The 22,299-nt window shown below is 46.7% G+C and overlaps 1 protein-coding gene across 1 annotated transcript in view; it reads left to right on the forward strand.

Annotated features, from left to right (window-relative positions):
- The window catches only part of LOC102454649 (sodium/hydrogen exchanger 2-like), a 67,654-nt gene that overhangs the window by 7,715 nt on the left and 37,640 nt on the right, over positions 1-22,299 (forward strand). The window contains exon 4 of the mRNA XM_025188353.3: positions 6,508-6,725. Within this exon, the coding sequence (XP_025044138.3) occupies positions 6,508-6,725 (218 nt within the window). The remainder of the gene's footprint in view (positions 1-6,507; positions 6,726-22,299) is intronic.

Consider the following 22,299-nt stretch of genomic DNA (forward strand, 5'->3'; position numbering starts at 1 on the left):
CCACACAGTGGTATCTGTGATCACCAGTTTCCCCTGCATTTAGATTATGAAGTGTCAATGTGTGTGATGACTCCTTACCAGTTTGACTTCAGATGGATGAACAGACAGACAGGCGCGCTCGTGTGCACATACATGCACATGCACACACACACTCTGACCTTGATGTCAGGGGCCAGATTCATTTCTCAGCTAAACTGATGTAAATTCAGAATCATTCTCAGTGAAATTATGCCTGATTTCAGTGGCATAACTGAGTGCAAAGGCTAGCTGGTAGCCAGGTCCTCTGACTGGGGTGGGGAGGAGAGGTGGCAATTGCCCTGGGGCCAGGCAATTCAAATGGGGTATGGGGCTGAGATAGCAGTGGCGGCCGGAGCCCCAGGCCCTTTAAATTGCCACTGGAGTGATAGGCTGTGCACATAGTGCTCTGGTTAGTCCTCAGCCCTGTCCCTTCTGTCTTTAGCCCTGACCCTTCCAGGAGATTGGAGCTGCCCCCCCCCCCCACTGCCCAGGGACCTGAGGAGGCTGTCAGCTCTGCTGCTTATGACCTAGGATGAGTGCAACTATGGGCGTGGCTATGTGGTGGGATGATGCACTTTGGGGGTTTGATTTCTTTAGGGCACTATCATGCTGTGCATTAAGTTGTTTATGTAGACCAGTGACTCTCAAACTTTCCAGACAACTGTACCTCTTTCAAAAGTCTGATTTGTTTTGTGTACTACCAAGATTCACCTTACTTAAAAACTTACAAAATCTGACATAAAAATACCAAAGTGTCACAGAACACTATTACTGAAAAAAATACTTACTTTCTCATTTTTAACATATAGTTATAAAATAAATCAATTGGAGTATAAATATTGTACTTACATTTCAGTGTTTAGTTTACAGAGCTGTATAAACAAATGATTGTCTGTTTGAAATTGTAGTGTATACTGACCTAGCTAGGGCTTTTTGGCAGGTACTTCCACTCAGGTAGCCTGATGAGTGGAAGTACCTGCCAACTGTTGTGATTTCATTATAAGTCTCTTGGCATTCAATGGATTTTTTTTAAACATCCAGCACCTGGAGTCAATCTTAGTTGCTATTTAAAAAAAGTATGTTTCTGATCCCCATGATTGTAGGTAAATCTTGAAAGCATGAACCCTAAAAACCAGAAACCAAATAAAAGAACCCCAGATTTCTTATTTAAAAAAATCTAATGATTTTTAAGACTATTTCTTGAATATGGGGGCTTAATTAGTGAGTTTTGAATGCTTGGGATTGGCAGCACTGAGACTGTCAGTGGAAAACTGAAGGATAAATATATGCATGTTGTTCAACTTGCAGTTGATCATCCCAATGCAGGGGGCACTGAAGAAACCTTCTCTAGATGTGGAAAAGGCATTTGACCATATAGAAATAGATGATCTTTTCCATAACTGAAAGTGCATGGAGAAGTGGCAATATTGAAAGGTCATAAGGCTGTTCAGGAGGAACATGGCATTTGTTGAGCTATCTGTATCTACATTATGTGTCTGGAAATACTGGAGGTTGATAGCCAAGAAGATAAATGCAAAATATTGATGTCTGAACTAGAGTTAAAATATGTGACTCCTTTAACAACAATTTATAAAACCCAGAAATTATTTTTGTTTAAATATTGCAAAAACACTTCTGTACATTAGTTTCAGTATCAGTCTAACAAAAGATTCAAGAGACTGATTCATATTAGGAATGGAGACACCTTTACAAAACTCCTTTACAGGTTTCAAAAGGCAGCTAACTATCTAGGGTCTTTAAGTACAGCCTTAAGTAGTAATTGAGAGATACTAGTTTTTAATTTTAAGAATCTGACTTTAGCCTTTAAGAACATAATTAACTATGGGCTAAATCCTTCAATCTTGAATAAGATACCAAAACTCCCATTGACATCAGTGTCTGTGTCTGAGGAAGAAATGCAAAACTGGACCTATTATTTCTAATGGACAAAGAGATCTTATCTTATCAGAATCAAACTCCTTATTGATGGAAAATGCTGTGTGAGGTCATCTAGTCCATCTGCCTGGAAATGTTTGCAATCTGCTGTCTCTGAACCTGACTCAAGAAACAGAGCCATCTAGTGTGGACAGTCACAAAAGCAAAGATATTTAATATTTCCCTAGTGACTGTAAAGTGCAACTAGATTTCAGAGATATTCGCCTTATAGACAACTCCAATAATGATTATACTGATAAGAAGAAAATGAAACATTAAACATCCACCTACTAAATAATACAGCAGAATCTGGATGATTTGTTTTGAAATCAATGGCTGTGTCTAGACTAAATGGCTCCATCGATGGAGCCATGTAGATGAGTGTTGTAGGCAAAGGGAAATGAAGCCGCGATTTAAATAATCGCAGCTTCATTTAAATTTACATGGCTGCAGCACTGAGCCGACAAACAGCTGATAAGCTGTGTGCCGGCTCAGCACGCTAGTCTGGACGCTCCCGCGCCGACCTGAAAGCCTTTTATCGACATCCCCGTTATGCCTCGTAGGATGAGGTTTACCGGGGATGTCGATAAAAGGCTTTCATTTCAACAGGGTAGCATCCAGACTAGCGCGCTGAGCCAACAAACAGCTGATCAGCTGTTTGTCGGCTCAGCGCGGCAGCCATGTAAATGTAAATGAAGCCGCGATTATTTAAATCGCGGCTTCATTTCCCTTTGCCAAAAAAACAAATCTACATGGCTCCATCGACGGAGCCATGTAGTTTAGACGTACCCAATGATACTATGATTTATATAAAGAGGAATCATCTATACTTTGCAGACATTTGTTTCCTAGAATGGCCAGTACAAAGCAATATTTCAGTATTGTTAAAAAATTATAGTTCATGAGAAAAGGTAAACTAAGGCTCTGTTTTAGTATCATGTGACTGAACAGTGAAATAAATATGCTGAATAATCAGCCTGAAAAGAGAAGACATTCAATCTTAATGGCGCTTTCTTCTGTCACAGTGTTCTGGACCCATTATGGAGCCCATTTTCTTTTCTTTTCTGGATCAACATGATTGCTTGGACAACTAATTCTTGTCATAAGAAAATGTGATTACCAATAATGTTATACTTTAAGAATTAACTATCAGAAGTATAAAGATGCCTTAAGGCTCATTTGTGTTCTCTAAGCCTTTTCAACTACCCTTTCAAAAAGATATGGTCAAGCACATTTTTTGTATTATGCTCGTGCCTGTGATACCAGGTTAGGATCCTGAAAATATTTTGCCCATACAGTATTTTTGGTGTTTTGAAATAAACATGGCTGTTGTAGTTTAACTTTATTGTTTTGCTCTGTAAATATCTACACAGCTGGGTCTATCAGGGTTTGTTAATTACCTGTTGCTGAGCCAGCGGTGGATGGGGGGCGGAGGGGGGAGAGGAGGAAAGGTCACAAGAAAATGAGCTTCATTCTGCCCTTGCTAATAGTAACATAAAACAGGAATAACTGTGTTGTAATTAATGGTTTTTTACTGGTAGAAGTGGAGGGTGGAGGCTGGTGACAAGAGAATTGGGCACTTTTGAAGTGCCTCATTTTCATTCCTCTGTCTAGAGAGGGATGTAGACTAGACATAGCCTTAGTGTGGACGCTCTGCTGCTGCTATTTTGAAATAACTCCTCTCCAGAGTAATTCGAAGTAATTACTCCCCAGTGCTTCTTGGGGCACTAAGTTGAAGTAGCACGTTCACAATAATGGAGCCTGCCTCAGAATAATTTCGAGGCTCCCCCTAATGGCGACAAACTATTTCGATTTTGTTATTTTGGGAGTTATTATTTCAAATTTAGTTATTTTGACATAATTTCCTAGGGTAGACATGCCCTTAGATCCTATGTAGATCACACCGATTTATCTCAGTGGAATGCTAACAGCTTCAGAGGAGTTACACTGATATAGATTAGAAGAAAACCAGGCCCTTTGCTTCTGAGAGTTGTTGCCAAACGAGCACTAGTGACCAGAATTAAGAAACTGATATTTGTCTTGCATTCAGTACGTCAACCTTTAGTACAAAATGTTTCTGCCCAAGTAATATTAGCCCCCGCTTTAAAACCTCAATTGCTTTGACCTTCTGAGTTCACTAGGTTGAAATTATATTGATTTGAAAAGCTGATGAATTAGGCAACCCACATGTATCTGTAGTTTAGAGAACCAATTATCTATGAACAATTAAAGGGTAAAAGTTTTTAATTGGTGATTCACACTTCTTAAACAACCTTGTAAGAACAGTACAGGAAGAGGTAAAATGTTACTGCTGCAATGACAATCTCTAATTTCCTCATGAGCACGGTGGCCCAGTTGAAGTCCTGCTCTGTGTTCATCCCACAGCCTAGAGGGCATGGTCAGTAAGATTTCTTTGGTATGAGCTGAGCTCTTTGTAGTTCTTCAGCTGATTCACAGGATCAGCAACACAGCTGTGGCCAAAGAGTGTAGAGTTCTATTCAGGCTGGAGATGGGGATGTAATGTGCTTCCCCCATACCGGGCTGTCTCTGGTGCTGCTTAGAACAGGCTTCTTGGGTGCTGTGCTGTCTGTCCATTGCCCCGAGAGTCTGACACAGAAGCCATGGATCAGCCAGATTTGAAGAAGCCCTCTTCAAACCCCTCATGCCAGCAGCACATGAGCTGCTACCTCAAGTCTCTGTATTCTGAAGGCCCCACTAAACTGGGGTGATCTCCCTGTGGCTGATTATGACAGTTTTTTAGGGCCAGAATACAGTTCCCAAAGCTTCATAGCACAGTGTAGAATCTGGGTGAACATTTTTGTGCTTGACATTTTCCTCAGTCCTCCTTATCACAGGCTACTTCTCAGCACAGCCCCTCTGAGAATGCATGATCCTACATGGCGTACAGATGTGCGAGTTACAGCTGGTTTCCTGGGCTGCATGGGGTGGAGTTTTAAAAAGACATGATATACACTCAAACACTGGAAAAGCTCTCGAGATTTTTTTTTTTTAATTCGCTATTCTGCTTTTGAGGGATCAACATTTTATAGGCCAGATTCTGGTATAATTTATACTTGTGTGAACTCTATTGAGTGAGTTGAATTACTTTTGATTTGGAATTTGCTTCTGTAATTCCTGTCTCTTCAGTGTTGTCTCATTTCTTATGCTCCCTACAACCAGTTTGCTGCATTTTCTTGGGTCTTTCATTTGCACTGCAGCTCTTCAGGCCAGGCACTATCTCCTTGTTACGTACTTCTACAGAGCCTAGAACAGAGGGGCATGAGCCATAACTGGGACCCTGAAGCACCATGGTAATACAAATAACAATGGGTACTACAAGGAGCAATTTGTATTGTGTATAGGGAATAGTCCTATACCAGGGACATTAATTTGGTTATCATCTAACGGGCCTAATATGTTTCTAATATTGATGAGTTTTTTATTCCAAAAATTGAAGTTAAGTCTTGATTAGAATCTGTTAGGCTGTGTCCAGACTCAGGGGTTTTTTCGGGAAAAGTAGCCTTTTCCCGAAAAAACTTCCCCTGCGTTCAGACTCAAGCCGCGTTCTTTCGAAATTATTTCGAAAGAACGCGGCTTTTCTTTCGATGGCGGTAAACCTCGTTTCACGAGGAAGAACGCCTTCTTTCGAAAGTTCCTCTTTCGAAAGAAGGCGTTCTTCAATGTAAATAGGGCTTCCTCGAAAGAGAGCATCCAGACTCGCTGGATGCTCTCTTTCGAAAAAGCGGATTGCTCTTTCGAAAGATCCGCCTGCAGTCTAGACGCGATCTTTCGAAAGAGGCTCTTTCGAAAGATGCTTTCAAAAGAGCCTCTTTCGAAAGAAGCCTGCAGTCTAGACATAGCCTTAGTGTTGCACTGCTAGTGACAAACAAATTACAGGAAGTGAAAGATGGAGAGGTCACAGATAGAACATATTCCATATATTAATAATTATATTAAAATGTTACATTAAAAGAATGTTGCCAAGTTGCAAAGTAAAACACTGAAAATGTAGGAAATGCCAGAAATAAGGTAGCCCAGGGAGAGGTATTAGATCTTCTCAATAAAATATTTATAAGATTACTTTAACATGGGCAAACGAATGTATTTCCCCTAATCTCATTCTGAGAAACAACTGGACCTTTTTTGCTGAAATTGTGCAGAAAACATCAGCCTGAGACAGACACCCCGGATGGAAATTTTCAGCCTAATTGGTTAAAGTTTGGCAAAGTTATAAGGAGCTGAAAACAGGATCGTATAATGGAAAGCATTGGGTAATATTAACTATAGGTGTCACTATATGCTTACAATAAAAGTAATATTTTAGCATGTATTAATTAAGCGCTAGAGACAAATGCCCTTGATCAAATAGAGTAGTCTCACTGATTTTCAATTGAATTACTTGAGAATTAAACTACTACTCAGTGTGAGTTTCACTGTACCCTAAACCAAGTCTTACATTGTCTTGGAAAGGCTATAAAACATTTTTTGTCTATCTAGTGTGTTCCTCTAACCACCCTATCTACCATGTCTAATTGCTTTATTTTCTTTCCTTAGCATTATTGCTTGTGCCATGGGCATGAAACGTTATGTGGAGGCAAACATTTCTTTGAAGTCTCACACAACAATCAAGTACTTTCTGAAGATGTGGAGCAGTGTTAGTGATACCCTTATCTTCATCTTTCTTGGGGTCTCTACCATTGGAGACAACCATGAGTGGAGCTGGTCTTATATTTGCTTTACCATCATTTTCTGTCTTATTTGGAGAGCACTAGGTAGGATGAAAAAATCCTGTTCCTTTGTGGGATTGAAATGTATGATCTCTGAGTTTATTATGTATCTCATTTAAGCTGAGGAGGAGAGTGACTCTTTGAAAAGTACCAGTTGCCTAGCATTCAGAACATAACCTGTAATTATAACTGCTGGCTTATTTAATACTTCCTTTTGTATTTCTACCATGTTTCCAGCTCACTTTATCACATCCTTCATTTGAAAATGTGATTGACTCCCAGTGTTCCTGTATTGGATAAGATAAACTGGTTCCTGAGCTAACTAGTGGGAGTTTGTTGTTTTTGGAGCTGATCGTCTTAAGCACGAATCCAATGGGCTTTACCTAGTGTGTTTATAGGTCTCTGGACACAGATTGATTGAGAGGAGTGCCTCAGTATTGGCTTCGATTCCTGAGTACTCAGCTCCTCTAGCATGTATTCAGAGGCAAATGCTGTATTAGATGAAAGAAATAAGTCACGCATTGGCTTGATTGCATGTGAATCATTGCTCATAGCTGGGAGGATGATGGACTGGATGTTATGTATAAGCAGTTCTGTCTGCTGGCTGAGCTAATAAGCTGTATTATAAGCTGGAGAAGTAGAGGCTTGTGTTTTGTAGTGAAATGTGAATTTCCACATGTGTCTGTGTAGCTGGGTGATCAATCCAGAGTCTTTATACACAACATGTAGTCATCTCTTACAGTAGATATGGGATGGAATTATATTAAAACTACATTAGGAACAATGCCTAAAATCAGACCAGATTCCTCCTGGCCCTTGTACAAGTACAGTGGGCAGAGAGGATGTGACAAGCCCATCGCTTGCTTGTTTGGTAACAGGAGACAGAATTACAGTTCCTGCACGTACAGTAGCATAGGGACGGCTCCCTCCCTCCTGCTCTGTGCCACAAAGGCAGGGAGGATGGAGATCCATTACTCCAATCATCCATGCACTGTCCAGTAGAGCTGGCCACCCATGCAGGAGGAGCAAGCTGTATCCCATAAAGGGAGGTCACAGCTGGCACACAAGGTCTCTGCCTGGAACTCCAGGAGCTTATTGCGCTTCCTTATGGAAGAAAGTCTTATAGCTGTGCACTGCCCTTTATTATGGGCTGTGCCTTCATGTCCACCTAGAGGTAAGGAATCAGTCTGGCTTGCTTTCCTCAATGGATTTGAAGTTCACCAGCGAATAATAGTCAGTGGCCAGCAGCATTGATAGGAGAAGTGAAATCTGGCAGGCAGCATAAGTTCTGAAGTCACTTCCTCCATGTCACCAACCCCACAAAACACATGACTTGTCTTGTATGATCCATAAATACCATAGGCCAGATTTCACCACCCGCACCCTCTGCTGGCTCCACATTTTGCTATTTTAGTTTTAGTCAGTAAAACCCTGTCAAGCATGTTTGGAATAGTTCTACTGTGGAGGCAAATCTCCTTATTGTCTAGAAATAGAGAGGAGCACATTTTTGCTCCAGTCATTCCGTCTTACTGAACCATGTCAACTTTACATTCCTGCCCCTGCCCCTGGGGCTGCCTTAGTGTCTGACACAAGTTCAGGCACTCTCTATATTGCTCTAACTTATGCCAGCTAATGAGGGCCCTCAAAAGCACTTACACCTGCTGTAGATTATGGGAATGCATCAGCATTCTGAATATGCCGCTGTCCTTGTCAGCTGCTTGCTCTGCTCCCAGCATTAGGTTTGTGATAACCATGAATTTTCACTACATCTATTGATATCTCTATCTTAGGTGCTCATATAGCTTCCCCAGTTTCATATGCCTCCCTTAGTCTATCTTTATAGTCCGGTGGTAGTTCCAGAGAAGGAGGCATTGAGTGTAGCTGGGGCTAAAGGCAGCAGAGAGCAATATAGAGGCAAGTGGGGTTGTTCTGCCCCCTCCAGGATTATCCCAAATTAAAGGTTCTATCATGCGATTAAACCTCCAGGAATACATCTAATCAAAACTGACAACCCTAGAGATAAAGACACCTCCTTCATGTACTCAATTCTGAAGGACAGAATCCCTGGCTTCTTCTGTGAGGAATATTGCCCTTAAATGGGAAAACTGAAAGAAATCGGTGAGCTGATGTCCAGGGATTTTCTGTTCTTTTACACAGATTTTTCCTGTATACAAGAGCATGGGGAGGCCTTAAAATGTTAGAAGCCTAGGAGTTGGGAAAGTTTGGGATTAGCATTTCTAAAAACATAAGCAATGGAGGGGAGCTGCAGTTATACCAAGATATTTTTTTGCAGAGGATAATCAAATTGTGCAGCATCGGAGGGAAATGACAAGAAACAAGACCTCGGCAGCTGTAAATTCTCATGTAGGAACAGCTGGGAAATGTTAATGGACAAATCATATCCTGGAAACAGCAAAAGTGAAGATTAAACAAGGCTACTGAGCTGGGTGGGCACTGCAGTGTTCAGACAGAGATTCACTGAAAACAAACAGTGGATGATCACTTCTCCTGTAGAGGCCCCATATTACTTTTTCTCTCATCTTATACTTTTAACACAGTAGACTTCTTTACTTAGCAACCCTGTGATACCCCCAGCATTACCTTTTTAGGGTATGTACCTGCACCCCAGTTCTGGGCTGTAGCCACTAAAAGCCTCTGTGTTCTGAGCCAGCCCTTCCTAGCGGGGGTTTGGGGAAGAGGCAAATAGCTCTGTGCACTGCCATTCCTGCTCTTCCCACCCCCAGCTGGAGCCATGTCACTGCGAGTGCCAGAGGGAAGCTCTGTCCACTCACTGTCCTTGTCTGGAGGCTCTGTCCCTACAGCTCCTATTGGCTTGAAATCACAGCCAATGGGAGCTGCAGGGGGTGGTGCCTGCAGATGAATGTAGGACAGTGTGAGCTGCATGGGGTCACCTGTCCCCCCCCCCCCCCCAGCAACACCAAAGGTGAGCTACCCCAGGTAAGTGCCCCACACCTCAGTCCTGACCCCCTTCCCATACTCTTACTCCCTCCCAGACCCCATACTCCAACCCAGAACCCTAAGTCTGAGCCTGCTCCAGTACCCTAGCTCGCTCCTGGACCCCACACCTCAATGCTGAGCCTCTTCCTACACACTAATTCTCACCCAGATCCCATACACATTCTCACCCCAATCTCCTGCCCTGAGCCTGCCCGCACACTCCAAACCATTTGGCTCCACTCTGGAACCCCTCCCTACACTACAAATGCCTCATCACTAGCCTCACCCCAGAGCCTGCAGGCCCAGTTAGAGCCCTCATCCCCTCCCATACCTACCATCTTGTCTCAACCCACAGCCCCATAAACCCCTCATTTTTGGCCCCTCCCCAAAACCTAGGGAGCTCCCACAAAATCTAACAGTCCTGGGACCCCAGAAGAGTTAATCTGGCCCTGCTCCTGGGCCAGAATTTGCAGGCTGTCTTAAAGACAGTATATAAACAAATACAGGCAGTCCCCGGGTTACGTACAAGATAGGGACTGTAGGTTTGTTCTTAAGTTGAATTTGTACGTAACTCGGAACTGGCTCCAGATTCAGCCACTGTTGCTGAAACTGACCAGGGGCTGACTACAGGAAGCCCAAGGCAGAGTTTCTCTGCCCCCAGCTTCCTGGAAGCAGCCACTGATCAGTTTCAACAGCCGCTGAATCTGGAGCCTGGGACAGAACAGCTGGGGCGCTGCCAGGTAGGTACCCCCAGGACCAACCCGGCAGCACCCCAACTGCTCTACCCCAGGCGTCCACAACAAAAGCCTGGCCTGCCGGGGTGGGGGGCGCAGTAGCTGCGCCCCCCCCAGCAGACCAGGGAGACCCGGAGCAAAGCCACGGAGGCGGCGGGGTCCTGCGCCTCCAAGGCTTTGCTCCAGAGCAAAGCCACAGAGGCGCGAGACCCCGCCGCCTCTGTGGCTTTGCTCGGGGTGTCCCTGGTCTGCTGGGGACCCCTCCCAGCAGACCAGGGACCCCCCGAGCAGACCAGGGACAACTGGAGCAAAGCCTTGGAGGCGCGGGACCCTGCCGCCTCTGTGGCTTTGCTCGGGGTGTCCCTGGTCTGCTGGGGACCCCCCCAGCAGACCAGAGACACCCGGAGCAGCTTTTCTCACCCCGGAGGATGCGGTGGCAGGACCACTGCGCGTCTGGGTGGTCCCACCGCCCGCGAGTTCCGGGGCGAGAAAAGCCCCGTTCGTAAGTACGGATCCGACATAAGTCAGATCCGTGTACCTTGGGGACTGCCTGTAATGTGCAAATATAGAGACTTAATATATACCATGGGTGAGCAATAAGTGGCTCCCAGGCTGAATGCAATTCACCAGGGTTTAATCACTGGCTGGTTGCCATACACTTTATTTACCTCTGTGGTGTCCACAGGTATGGCTGTTTGCATCTCCTATGGGCCATGATTCACCATTCTTGGCCAATGAGAGCTGTGGGAAATGGCTTGAACCAGGATGCCACTTCTTGTAGCTCCCATTGGCTGGGAACCACAATCCATGTCTGCAGATGCACGGGTGAACAAAGTGTTCGGTGGCCTGCATCTGGCCCATATGCCACTTATTGCCTACCCCTGATATATAGCTTAGTATTTTGCCCCATTGTTCTACTATCTTTGTTCTTGTTTCTTTACCTACTTGGGCACAAGGTATACTGTGTTTTACATAGGAGGGATTTTGCTCTTGCTATGGCTGCTCTTTGTTCTGAAAAAGTCCTTCAGCCAACACTGCGAGAATTTCCCCAGTGCATGGGGTCCCTTAGTTCTAGCATGCTGGAGTATACAATACTACAGCAGTTCAGAGCAGCTCTCTCTGGCTGTAACTTAGAGCAGCTTCTTCCAATGCCTAAGTAATGCTGCTGTCTCGCCAGCTCAGAATTCTAAGGATGAAAACGTGGCTTAAAGGCTTATAGTGAGGAAGTTTGCACTGCTACTGCACAGGTATTGCCTAAACTGTAGTTAGAGGGCTTCCATTTCTGGGTTTGTCAGTTGAGCACCTTTCACAACCGCTTTAATTCATACAGTCTGTTAGAGAAACAACACACTTTTATCATGTAGAGGCACGACAGCCAGAAAACAGCATGCCATTTGAAAGGTAGCTATTTAAATGGGCAAGTTAAACAAGATACTGGACTAACTTGCTTTCCCTGTCACTACTTTATAAAGCCACACCTGAGAATAGAGAGTCCAGGTGGAGAGACCAAGTCCAAGTTCTTAGCCAGAGGGTAGCGCTAGGCACAAAAATCCTTTCTTAATACAGTTGGAATTGAAAAATTATTTTCTTAAATTCTGAAAAAGATGATGCCCAAAGGCATGTCTACACAAGGAAATTATTCTGAAATAACGAAATTTGAATTATTAACTCCCGAAATAACAGAATTGAAATAGCTTGTTCCCATTACAGAAGAGCCTTGAAATTAGTCAGAGGCAGGCTCCATTATTGTGGACATGCTACCTCAACTTAGAGCCCCAAGATGCACTGGGGAGTAATTACTTCGAATTACACTGTGGAGGAGCTTTTTCGAAATAGCAGCAGCAGAACATCCACACTACTGCTATTTCAAAATAACCATTTTGAAATAAACGTTATTCCCTGAGGAAAGCAGGGGTACAGATTTCAGAATAATCAGCCTATTATTTTGAAATAATGGACCTGGCAGTGTGGATGCTCCGCTTATTATTTCAAAATAACTCCCTAGTGTAGACCAGGGCCTAGATTTTACAGTGACCAGACAAACAACAGACTACATGTAAGCAGGTGCAACCACCAATGATATTTTCAAGTATTGTAAATGGTCAGGAAAATGAGTGAACGTAGTACAGGGCTGCAAATGGTTCTGATTCAGGGAGCATGATTCTCCACTCTCTGCACCACAAGGAGTCACTCACATGTGTGCAAAGGCGAGAGGGTGGGAGTGTTTGACCACCATTTTGCACATGTAGAAAGGACCCCATAATGGAGTGGAGAATCAGGCCTTTTGATATTGGGACTTAACCCCGCAGCACAGCCCATAGCTCGGGTGCTGTCTCTCTTTTCTTCTAGGCATGCTTTTTATAACTTAACTTTAAATTAATGTACAAAGTTGTCACAAGCACAGTACATTTTGCCAAGAAAGGTGGCACCTAGAATTTGTGAAAGCTGCTTCATAGAGTATCAGTTTACAAGCTACTTAAACAAGGGTGGAGAACCTAAGGCCCAGGAGCTGTGTACGACCCCTGGTTGCCTGATTCTGGCCCCTGAGGCAAGTCATTGGCCCTGACCCAGAAAAGATTCTCCACCCCTGCACTAAAGCAACCAGAAATATCCTTGTGGTTAAAATCTGAAGTTTAATAGGCTCATCAAACAAATTACTTAAATGGGATTTAAGTGATTAACAAGACATGATGGCAGGATATGTTTTATTGGCTATTAACACGTGATTAGATTTTCAGTTAATAACAAAGAACCTTAAATGCACCTGGAAGCACAATTATTGGTTGATTATACATATCCTTGAGTGTCTTACTATGAGAAAATAGCTTTCTTTGTTTAAAATGTTTGTATTCAATTAAATGAAAAAAGCATTCGGAATCATTTGGACTTCCCGTGTTTGAAAATACCTTATGGCAGGAGAGTAAGAAATAATAGCAATAACAATCATTAATGCATCTAACAAACTGACCTGATGTTCCAAAAAAGGCAGCAAACCTCAAATTCTCTATTTACTCCTTACATAAATGTAAAGGGTTTAATATTGTAAACAGAGCAAAGAGAAGACGACACCAGAAATCAGACCTGACATAATTAGGTGCAATTCCCATTGACTTCAAAGGGCACTGTCTCAGTGGCACCATTTAGCCATATAGCCACCCTCCGCTCCTCTTACTCACCCAGGCTCTTAACTACAGCAGGCCCTGAGAGTGACATGTGATGAATCTGGAAATTTGGAACAGCACAGGCAGCTTGTTTATAAACAGAGGCCGGGTGATTAAAAAAACAAAAAGGCTTGTTATTAAAGTAAACAAATGATCATTAGATGATCCTGAAAGCATTGTCAGGTACTTCACTCAAAAGATAGGAAACAAAAAAATGCAATCAGCGCAGAATAAACATCCTCTCCCCGGCTACGTCTAGACAGGCATGATTTTCCGGAAATGCTTTTAACAGGAAAGTTTTCCGTTAAAAGCATTTTCGGAACAGAGCGTCTAGATTGGCATGGATGCTTTTGCACAAAAGCACTATTTGTGGAAAAGCACCCGTGGTCAATCTAGATGCGCTTTTCTGCAAAAAAGCCCCAATCGCCATTTTTGCGATCGGGGCTTTTTTGCAGAAAACAAATCTCAGCTGTCTACACTGGCCCTTTTGCACAAAAGTTTTGTGCAAAAGGGACTTTTGCCCGAACGGGAGCAGCATAGTATTTCCGCAAAAAGTGCTGATTTCTTACAGTAGGAAGTCAGTGCTTTTGCGGAAATTCAAGTGGCCAGTGTAGACAGCTGGCAAGTTTTTCCGGAAAAGCGGCTGATTTTCCGGAAAAATTGGCCAGTCTAGACACAGCCCCCTAGTTTGAGCCCCGCGAAAACCCAAACTACACCATGGGCTGCAAACAAACAGGACACGTGTTGAGTAGCCCTACACTAGCCCCTATTGCCTCCCAGAACAGTGGTACAACCCAGGAGTTCTGATGGGGTCTGTCAGTGCTGTTCCTCACTCTGGCACTCTGAGTGCAGAAGGTGGGGACCCACAAGAAACCTTGCATACCTTGCCTCTATAGGCTCTGTTAACAGAAACTCTCCAGAGTTTTTCATGCATTTACTGACTTTGGGAGATAGCTGTCACCACCAAATGAAACAACAGAGATCCCTTTCTTCTTGAAGGAAGCATTTGGACTTCTTCCAGAGGGATATCCACAAGCTCTTGCCTCTTTTACCAAAGAGAATTTGGGAAAAAAAGAGAAACCAAATTGTAGTCTGTGGTAGCTGACCTCTCAGCCTTAGGCATGCATACACAGATACAGACCTCCTGTTTCCTTCCAGGACACGATAATCAAATAATTGCCTTAAAAAGGTGATTTTATTAACAAAACAAAAAGCTGTACTTGATAAAGCATACGTGGTTGCTAGTTGTTACAGAGCAACTAAGAAAAGAGCATCTTAAGAGAAAGAGCTGGGCGCAGCTTAAATAGTGAATGGCGGGGAGAGAGCACATGGATTTTACACAGAGAGGGTTTATCAGACAGCAAAACAAAGAAAAATAATCTGATTGTGACTAAACACACGTTTTCCCTCTACTCACAATCCATGCTGATCCGTACTTCAAGGCCCAGTTCACTCCCATGTCCAATGTTTTTTATAAGCATGGTAATTCTGATTACTACATCTGCTCCCTCCAGCCATTAACTTAGAATTTTTACCCAAAGAGAGCGGGCAAGGTATCTATATATAATTCACATTTCAGCTCCGTATCCCATTAGTTCTTCTGGCTTCCATTCGACACCCTTGCTAGCTACCTAAGTTTAACCCTTTAATCACCGGCTGCCGGTTAGCACTCCTCCTATCCATCACAGGGTCTCTCTCTCCACAGAGTTATAACAAAGTAAGGACATATATTACAATTGTAAACTTAACAATGTCCCTTAAGTGACCTGCTACAAGATGACAGAATATATTATTGTGAGAGCTGAGTGGGTCTAATATTTGTCTTTCTTTCATATAGGAAGTAGATACAGGGTTCCTGTCAGTTACTTGATAAATTATCTGCCAGAAAACTAGAGTTTTTAAGTGCCTAAGAAGCCCCTGGGATCATGGTTAAAGTTGCCCTACCCCTCCATAATGTGAAATGGTGCCCCTGCACTAAGTGGGTTCAAATTCATCTAAGGTTGAATTTTATTAATCATTTGGGTCCCTGGCTCACCTATTTACACTATTTAGGGTATATCTGTGCTTGGAGCTAGATGTGTGATTCTTCTTAGAGTGATGTCCCCGTGGGTGCTCCACTACAGGTGTCGGGCTTGTCCCGGCGCCGCAAACCGGAAACTTCTTCATAGCAGTAGCCCCCTCCGGAGGACCGCGCGTGCGCAGTGTGTCCCGCGGCGTTCGCGCCTTTTCTGCGTCGCGCGGTCCGACCCGCCAGTTCCTCTAACCGTCCACGGCCGCAGACGGATCTGGAACACGCTCCTCTCCTGAGGAGAAATCGTTTAGTCAAAAATTAGATATATGTTCAGTTGTTTTCCCAGTTAGCCCCTTCCCAACGTAGTGTTAGTCAGTTTTATATAGTTAGTTAGTTAGTAGATTGGTTAATTGTTAAAAAAACAAAACAAAACCCTGTTACTTCAACCCCCTGTTTTAATCCCGGGGGTTACACCCGAACAGCGAACCATGCCCGGTTCTCCCGGGTTCAAGAAGTGCGCATCATGCGGTGAGGCTATGCCCGTGTCGGATGGCCACTTCCGCTGCATTCGCTGCCTAGGGGAGGGCCATATCCCTCAGAAGTGTGGCCATTGCGCCAAGCTAACGGCGCGCACGAGGCGTGACAGAGAGATGCGCCTTAAAATGCTCCTCTTCAACAAGGCTCTCCAGCCGCCGCCGACAACGGAGCGAGAGACCGAGGGTACGCACAAGACCAAAGAAAAGGCCTCCGCTTCGTCCAGGAGCCTAAGTGCGGCAGACTCGAGAGCCGCATCGGGCCACCCACAGGCGATGGAAAAGCCTTCCAAAGCCCGTAGCACATCGGCGCCGAGCCCCGCACTCTCTGGGGCATCGGCCCCGCCAACCCGTCCGGAGTCGGCACCATCATCAGCGGCACCGAGCCTCCGAGCGGCACCGCAGCCGGATTCGGTGCGGTCCTCGGCACCGAGGCAATCGGCACCGTCGGCGCATGACCGTGCCCCGACTAAGACGGCACCGGTGGCCGGCCCGGCACCGAAACCTAAACAGGCACCGAAGCCTAAGCCGCAACAACCTAAGGCACCGGACACGGCACCGAGGAAACACTCGGCACCCAGATCCCATCCAAAGCCTAGCGACGCAGCCATTCCTCATCCTCAGGGCGTGTCGGCACCGCACCGCACCGACCGATCGCTGGAAGTGGAGGAGCCGTCCCAGTCTCCCGTTTCGGCACCGGATCCGACGACCTTACACCCTTAGGTGTCGGGACAAGAAGTGCTTCCGCCTTCCTCACCTCCTGCGCCTCAATCACCACGCCTTCCAGGGGAAATCTCTGATGGGGCCTCACTTATCTCGATCCCAGATAGCCCGGTCCCCCATACTTCTAGAGCGGTACCGACGAAGGCACAGAGGAAAACACACTACCCTCGTACCCCTTCTCCAGGTTCGGACAGGGCAGCCTTCTCGCCTGGACCTTCGATTTCACCTCAAAGACGGCGGAGCCACTATCACGAGTACTCTCCTGCACGCCGTTACTATAGATCCCCGAGAAGGTCCATCACACCGCCTCACTATCACCGATCATACTACTCCAGATCGCCGTACCGTTACTCGTACCGCTCTCGTTCCCCTCGATCACCTACCCGCTCCCGCTATTATCGTCATAGGAGCACTCTGTCCTATTCTCCACAATACTCTCATCGTGCGTCTCGTCACCGCTCACCGCATTCGGAGCGTTCACGATCAATATCGAGGCGCTCACCCTTGTCTCCGAGTGGACAGCAAATATATTCGCCAACGACCCAAGGCTCTATTCCACCGGCTCAACGCCCACCAGCGCCTACGGGAGATGCGTCCACGACTTCGGTCCCACAGGACGATACCACTCAGTCACCAGTGGCGGAACGCCAGTCAGTGGCCTCCCCGACAGATGTCGCTTCCTCTTCTCCTGACGATGCGGTGTTTAATGACGAACCCCCTCTAGCAGATGATTACAAACAGTTCCATGAGCTTTTTACACGGGTAGCGGATTCACAGAACCTACGCACCTCGGGGGCGCCTCCAAAACACCATCCGCTGCTCAGAAATTTACAACATTCTAGTAAATCCAAGCTAGCTCTTCCTTTCGATGCAGCGATATTGGAGGTAGCCAATGATATCTGGCAAACTCCGGCATCTATGCCTCCTACCAACAAACGCACGGACAGAAAATATTTTATCGATGCCAAGGATGCAGAGTTTCTCTTTACCCATCCTGTTCCAAACTCTATCGTGGTTGACGCAGCACAGCAAAAGGCGAGATCCGCGCAGGCGAGGAATTCCATCGCGGACAAAGAGGCCAAACGCTTGGATTTGCTAGGCAGAAAGGTCTATTCATCTGCAACGGCCACATTGAGGATGGCAAACTACTCCGCCCATCTTGCCAACCACGACTTCGACAACTATTCGAAGTTAGTGCCGCTCATACAGCATCTCCCACATTCCAAAAGGGAGGTACTGAAGGCCATAGTGCAAGAGGGTTACACAGTGGCCCGTAATGCGCTCCAGATATCTCTCGATATCGCGGACTCAGCCTCCCGCACTACCGCGACGTCCATCGTCATGCGACGAGACTCTTGGCTCCACCTGGCTTCAGTGCCAAAGGATCTACACCCTAAGGTGGAGGACCTCCCATTTGACCGAGCATCCCTGTTCGCTCAAAACACAGACCAAGTGTTTCACTCAGGAAAAGACTCTAGAAATACGTTACGAACGCTAGGGATGTACACCCCGCCCTTCAGGCGCAGGAGAGCCTGGCCATATAACAGGCAGAGGCCGCCTCCTTCTTCGGCTTCCTACTATACCAACCAACGATTTAGGCCATACGACCAGCATAGACAGAGGCAGCGCCCCCAACGTTGCCGCCAGCAATCTAACAAGGCCAACAACCAGCAACAATCTAGGCAGCAAGTTTGACGGACTGATCGAGAGTCTGCGGGCCATCCCTCAACTAGAACCCAACGCGAGAGTAACCAAACTCTTCAACCGCCGTCTGTATCCATACTCCCTTCGTTGGTTTGCCATCACCACAGACCGCTGGGTCAGGGAGATTGTAACCTCAGGACTCACCATTCCGTTCTCCACCTTGCCTCCCACCAACCCTCCCTCCCCACCCCTTTTCAGGGACCCCTCCCACGAAAATCTGTTACGACAGGAAGTAGTACACCTACTTACCATAGGTGCGGTGGAAATAGTTCCTCCCGAATTCCATCGCAGGGGGTTCTATTCCCGATACTTCCTCACAGAGAAAAAGTCGGGGGGATGGAGGCCGATACTAGACCTTCGCGGTCTCAACCGCTACCTGCGAAGATACAGATTCAAGATGGTTACTCTGGGTTCCATCATTCCAACACTACAAAAGGGGGATTGGTTCGCGTCTCTCGACCTGCAGGACGCATACTCCCACATTCCTATCCATCCAGCTCACAGGAGGTTTCTGCGATTCACCGTCGGAGACGACCACTACCAATATGCGGTACTTCCCTTTGGCCTATCCGCAGCTCCGAGAGTATTTTCAAAGACCATGGCAGTCATAGCGGCATACCTCCGTCGAGCGGGGATCACCATCTTCCCTTATCTCGACGACTACCTCCTCTCGGCACCTTCGAGAGAACAAGCCGAGATGGCAGTTGCCACTACAAAAGGCATCTTCGAGACCCTTGGCCTAATTATCAATCTGCCAAAATCTACTCTAACTCCGGCCCAGTCCATCGTGTTCATTGGGGCCAGACTAGACTCTACCACTGCTATGGCGTATCTGCCTACGGACAGAGCCGACACCATTCGAGACCTATCGAACGTCTTGCTCACGGCCCCGAAGGTCCCTTACCTTACCTGCCTGAAACTATTGGGCCACATGGCCTCTACCACATACGTCATAGCCCATGCTCGCCTCCGCATGCGATGTCTGCAACATTGGCTCCTCATAGCCTACAAACCGGGCATTACCAATATCAACACTTTCATAACCATCCCTGCCCGAATCAGGAAATCGCTCGTTTGGTGGACTCTACCTGCCAATACTCTAGCAGGCGTTCCATTCCGGATCCAGCCCCCATCCATTCAACTGACCACGGACGCGTCCCTAATAGGCTGGGGGGCGCATATGTTGCACTACCGGACTCAGGGACTGTGGTCCCATCAGGAATCCCTACTCCATATAAACTTCCTGGAGCTCAGGGCAGTCTTCAACGCATGCCGCCACTTTGTCCACCACATACAGGGGACCACCATACAAGTCCTTACCGACAACATATGCACGGTTTACTACATCACCCGGCAAGGTGGGGCCCGGTCCAGGACTTTGTGTGCGGAAGCAGTGCGCCTGTGGAACTGGGCGATCCGCCACAGGATCGCGCTCATAGCTTCCTATCTCCCCGGCAAAACCAATATAATTGCGGACACGCTCAGCAGATCATTCCACTCCCAACACGAATGGGAGCTCCTTCACTCGGTAGCCCTCGATCTGTTTCGGGCATGGGGTTACCCGGAGATCGACCTCTTTGCCACTCGCGACAACAAGAAGTGCCGCTATTACTGTTCGAGAGCGGGGATAGACAACCAATCCTTGGGGGATGCCTTCCTTCTCAATTGGGGGGCGTACCATCTCCTCTACGCTTTTCCCCCAATCCCGCTGATACCGCGGGTAATACAGAAAATACTATCAGACTCGGCGACAGTAATCCTGGTGGCTCCCTTCTGGCCGCGCCAGACTTGGCTCACGCAACTCATGCAGATGTCGGTGTCCAGACCTCAACGTCTTCCACGGATCAACAACTTGATCTCACAACAAAACGGCAACCTTCTCCACCCGGATGTCGACCGCTTGCACCTGACAGCTTGGCTCCTAACTGGCTCCAGGGCCTAGAATTAACCTGCTCCCAAGCGGTCATGGATGTACTCGTGCAAAGCAGACGCCACAGCACCCAACGATCGTACATCTATAAGTGGCGTCGCTTCTCAGCCTGGTGCCAGCCACAAGCCATTAACCCCCTAAATGTGCAGATCCAGCGTATTCTGGACTACGTCCTGCATTTACACTCCCAAGGATTGGCCGCTGCTTCGCTAAAAGTACACTTGGCAGCTATTTCGGCTTTTCACGCTCCCATAGAGAGCTTTTCTGTTTTCTCTCATCCACTTACGAAGAAATTTCTCAAGGGAATTTCCAATATTTGTCCACCACACAAGCCTATCCCGCAGCCATGGGACCTTGGCCTTGTACTGGACATCCTTACCCGCCCACCATTTGAACCACTTGCGACTTGTGAGTTACAAATTCTCACGATTAAGGTTACCTTTCTCCTGGCGATAGCCTCAGCTCGGCGAGTTTCAGAGCTTGCAGCACTTTCAGCGGACCCTCCATACACGATGTTCACTCAGCAGGGAGTCTCACTGAGATGTCATCCATCCTTCTTGCCAAAAGTCAACTCGTCCTTTCATGTCAATGAACCTATAATCTTCCCTACTTTCTACCCCAAACCACACGCTACACCGGAGGAAGCCCGCTGGCACACTCTGGACATTAGAAGGGCATTGGCATTTTATCTTGACAGAACACGTCCATTCCGGAAGTCTCCGCGTTTGCTATTATCACTCGCTAATCGCTCTAAAGGTCATCAGCTGTCGTCCCAACGTATTTCCAAACATATAGTTAACTGCATCACCCGTTGCTACACTCTCAGGGGGAAATCTCTGCCCTGTCCGCTAACCGCGCATTCAACCAGAAGTATGGCTGCCTCCACGGCTTTTATGAAAAATGTATCACTTAGAGACATATGCAGGGCAGCGACATGGTCGTCCGCATCCACCTTCGCTAGACACTATGCCCTTGACCGTCTCAAGGAGGCAGACACAGCAGTCGCTCAAGCAGTCCTTTCGTCCGTGCACAAGTAAATCCGAAGCACAATCAGTGCGAGGGTGACTGCTTCATACTCACCTGTAGTGGAGCACCCACGGGGACATCACTCGAAGAAGAAGAAAAGGTTACTCACCTTGTGCAGTAACTTCTGTTCTTCAAGATGTGTGTCCCCGTGGGTGCTCCACGACCCGCCCTCCTCCCTGCTTCGGAGATCTCTCTTGTATCTTGCAGATGTTCCGGCTAGGAGGAACTGGCGGGTCGGACCGCACGACGCAGAAAAGGCGCAAACGCCGCGGGACACACTGCGCACGCGCGGTCCTCCGGAGGGGGCTACTGCTATGAAGAAGTTTCCGGTTTGCGGCGCCGGGACGAGCCCGACACCTGTAGTGGAGCACCCACGGGGACACACATCTCGAAGAACAGAAGTTACTGCACAAGGTGAGTAACCTTTTCTTCCCAGTCCAAAGAGATTCACTTGTGCTAGCTCTTATCAAGCTAGCATGCTAAAAATAGTAGTGTAGCCAAGGTAACGTAGGTAGAAACTCAAGCTAGCAACCCAGATATTTACCCATAAGGGCTGAGTGGCTAACCCAGGGGTGGGAAATAATTTTTGAAGGGGAGGAGACACTTTGTGAATTTTGGAAGTGGTTGTGGTCTGCTCCAGAAGGAACGGGGCCTCGGGCGGAGAGGAGGGAGCCAGGAGACTTTGCATGCTCCCCATCCCACAAACCCTGATTGGCCTGGGGTTGGGGAAGCACATGAAGTCTTTGTCTCTGCCGCTGCCCTGCCAGGGGTGCATAGCACCACATGGAACTGCCAGCTGTTTGCACCTTCTGGGCAGTTGCCAGGCAATGTGGTAGCAG

The sequence above is a fragment of the Pelodiscus sinensis genome, chromosome 13 (assembly GCF_052426305.1).
Source record: "Pelodiscus sinensis isolate ZL-2025 chromosome 13, ASM5242630v1, whole genome shotgun sequence".
NCBI lineage: Eukaryota > Metazoa > Chordata > Testudines > Trionychidae > Pelodiscus > Pelodiscus sinensis.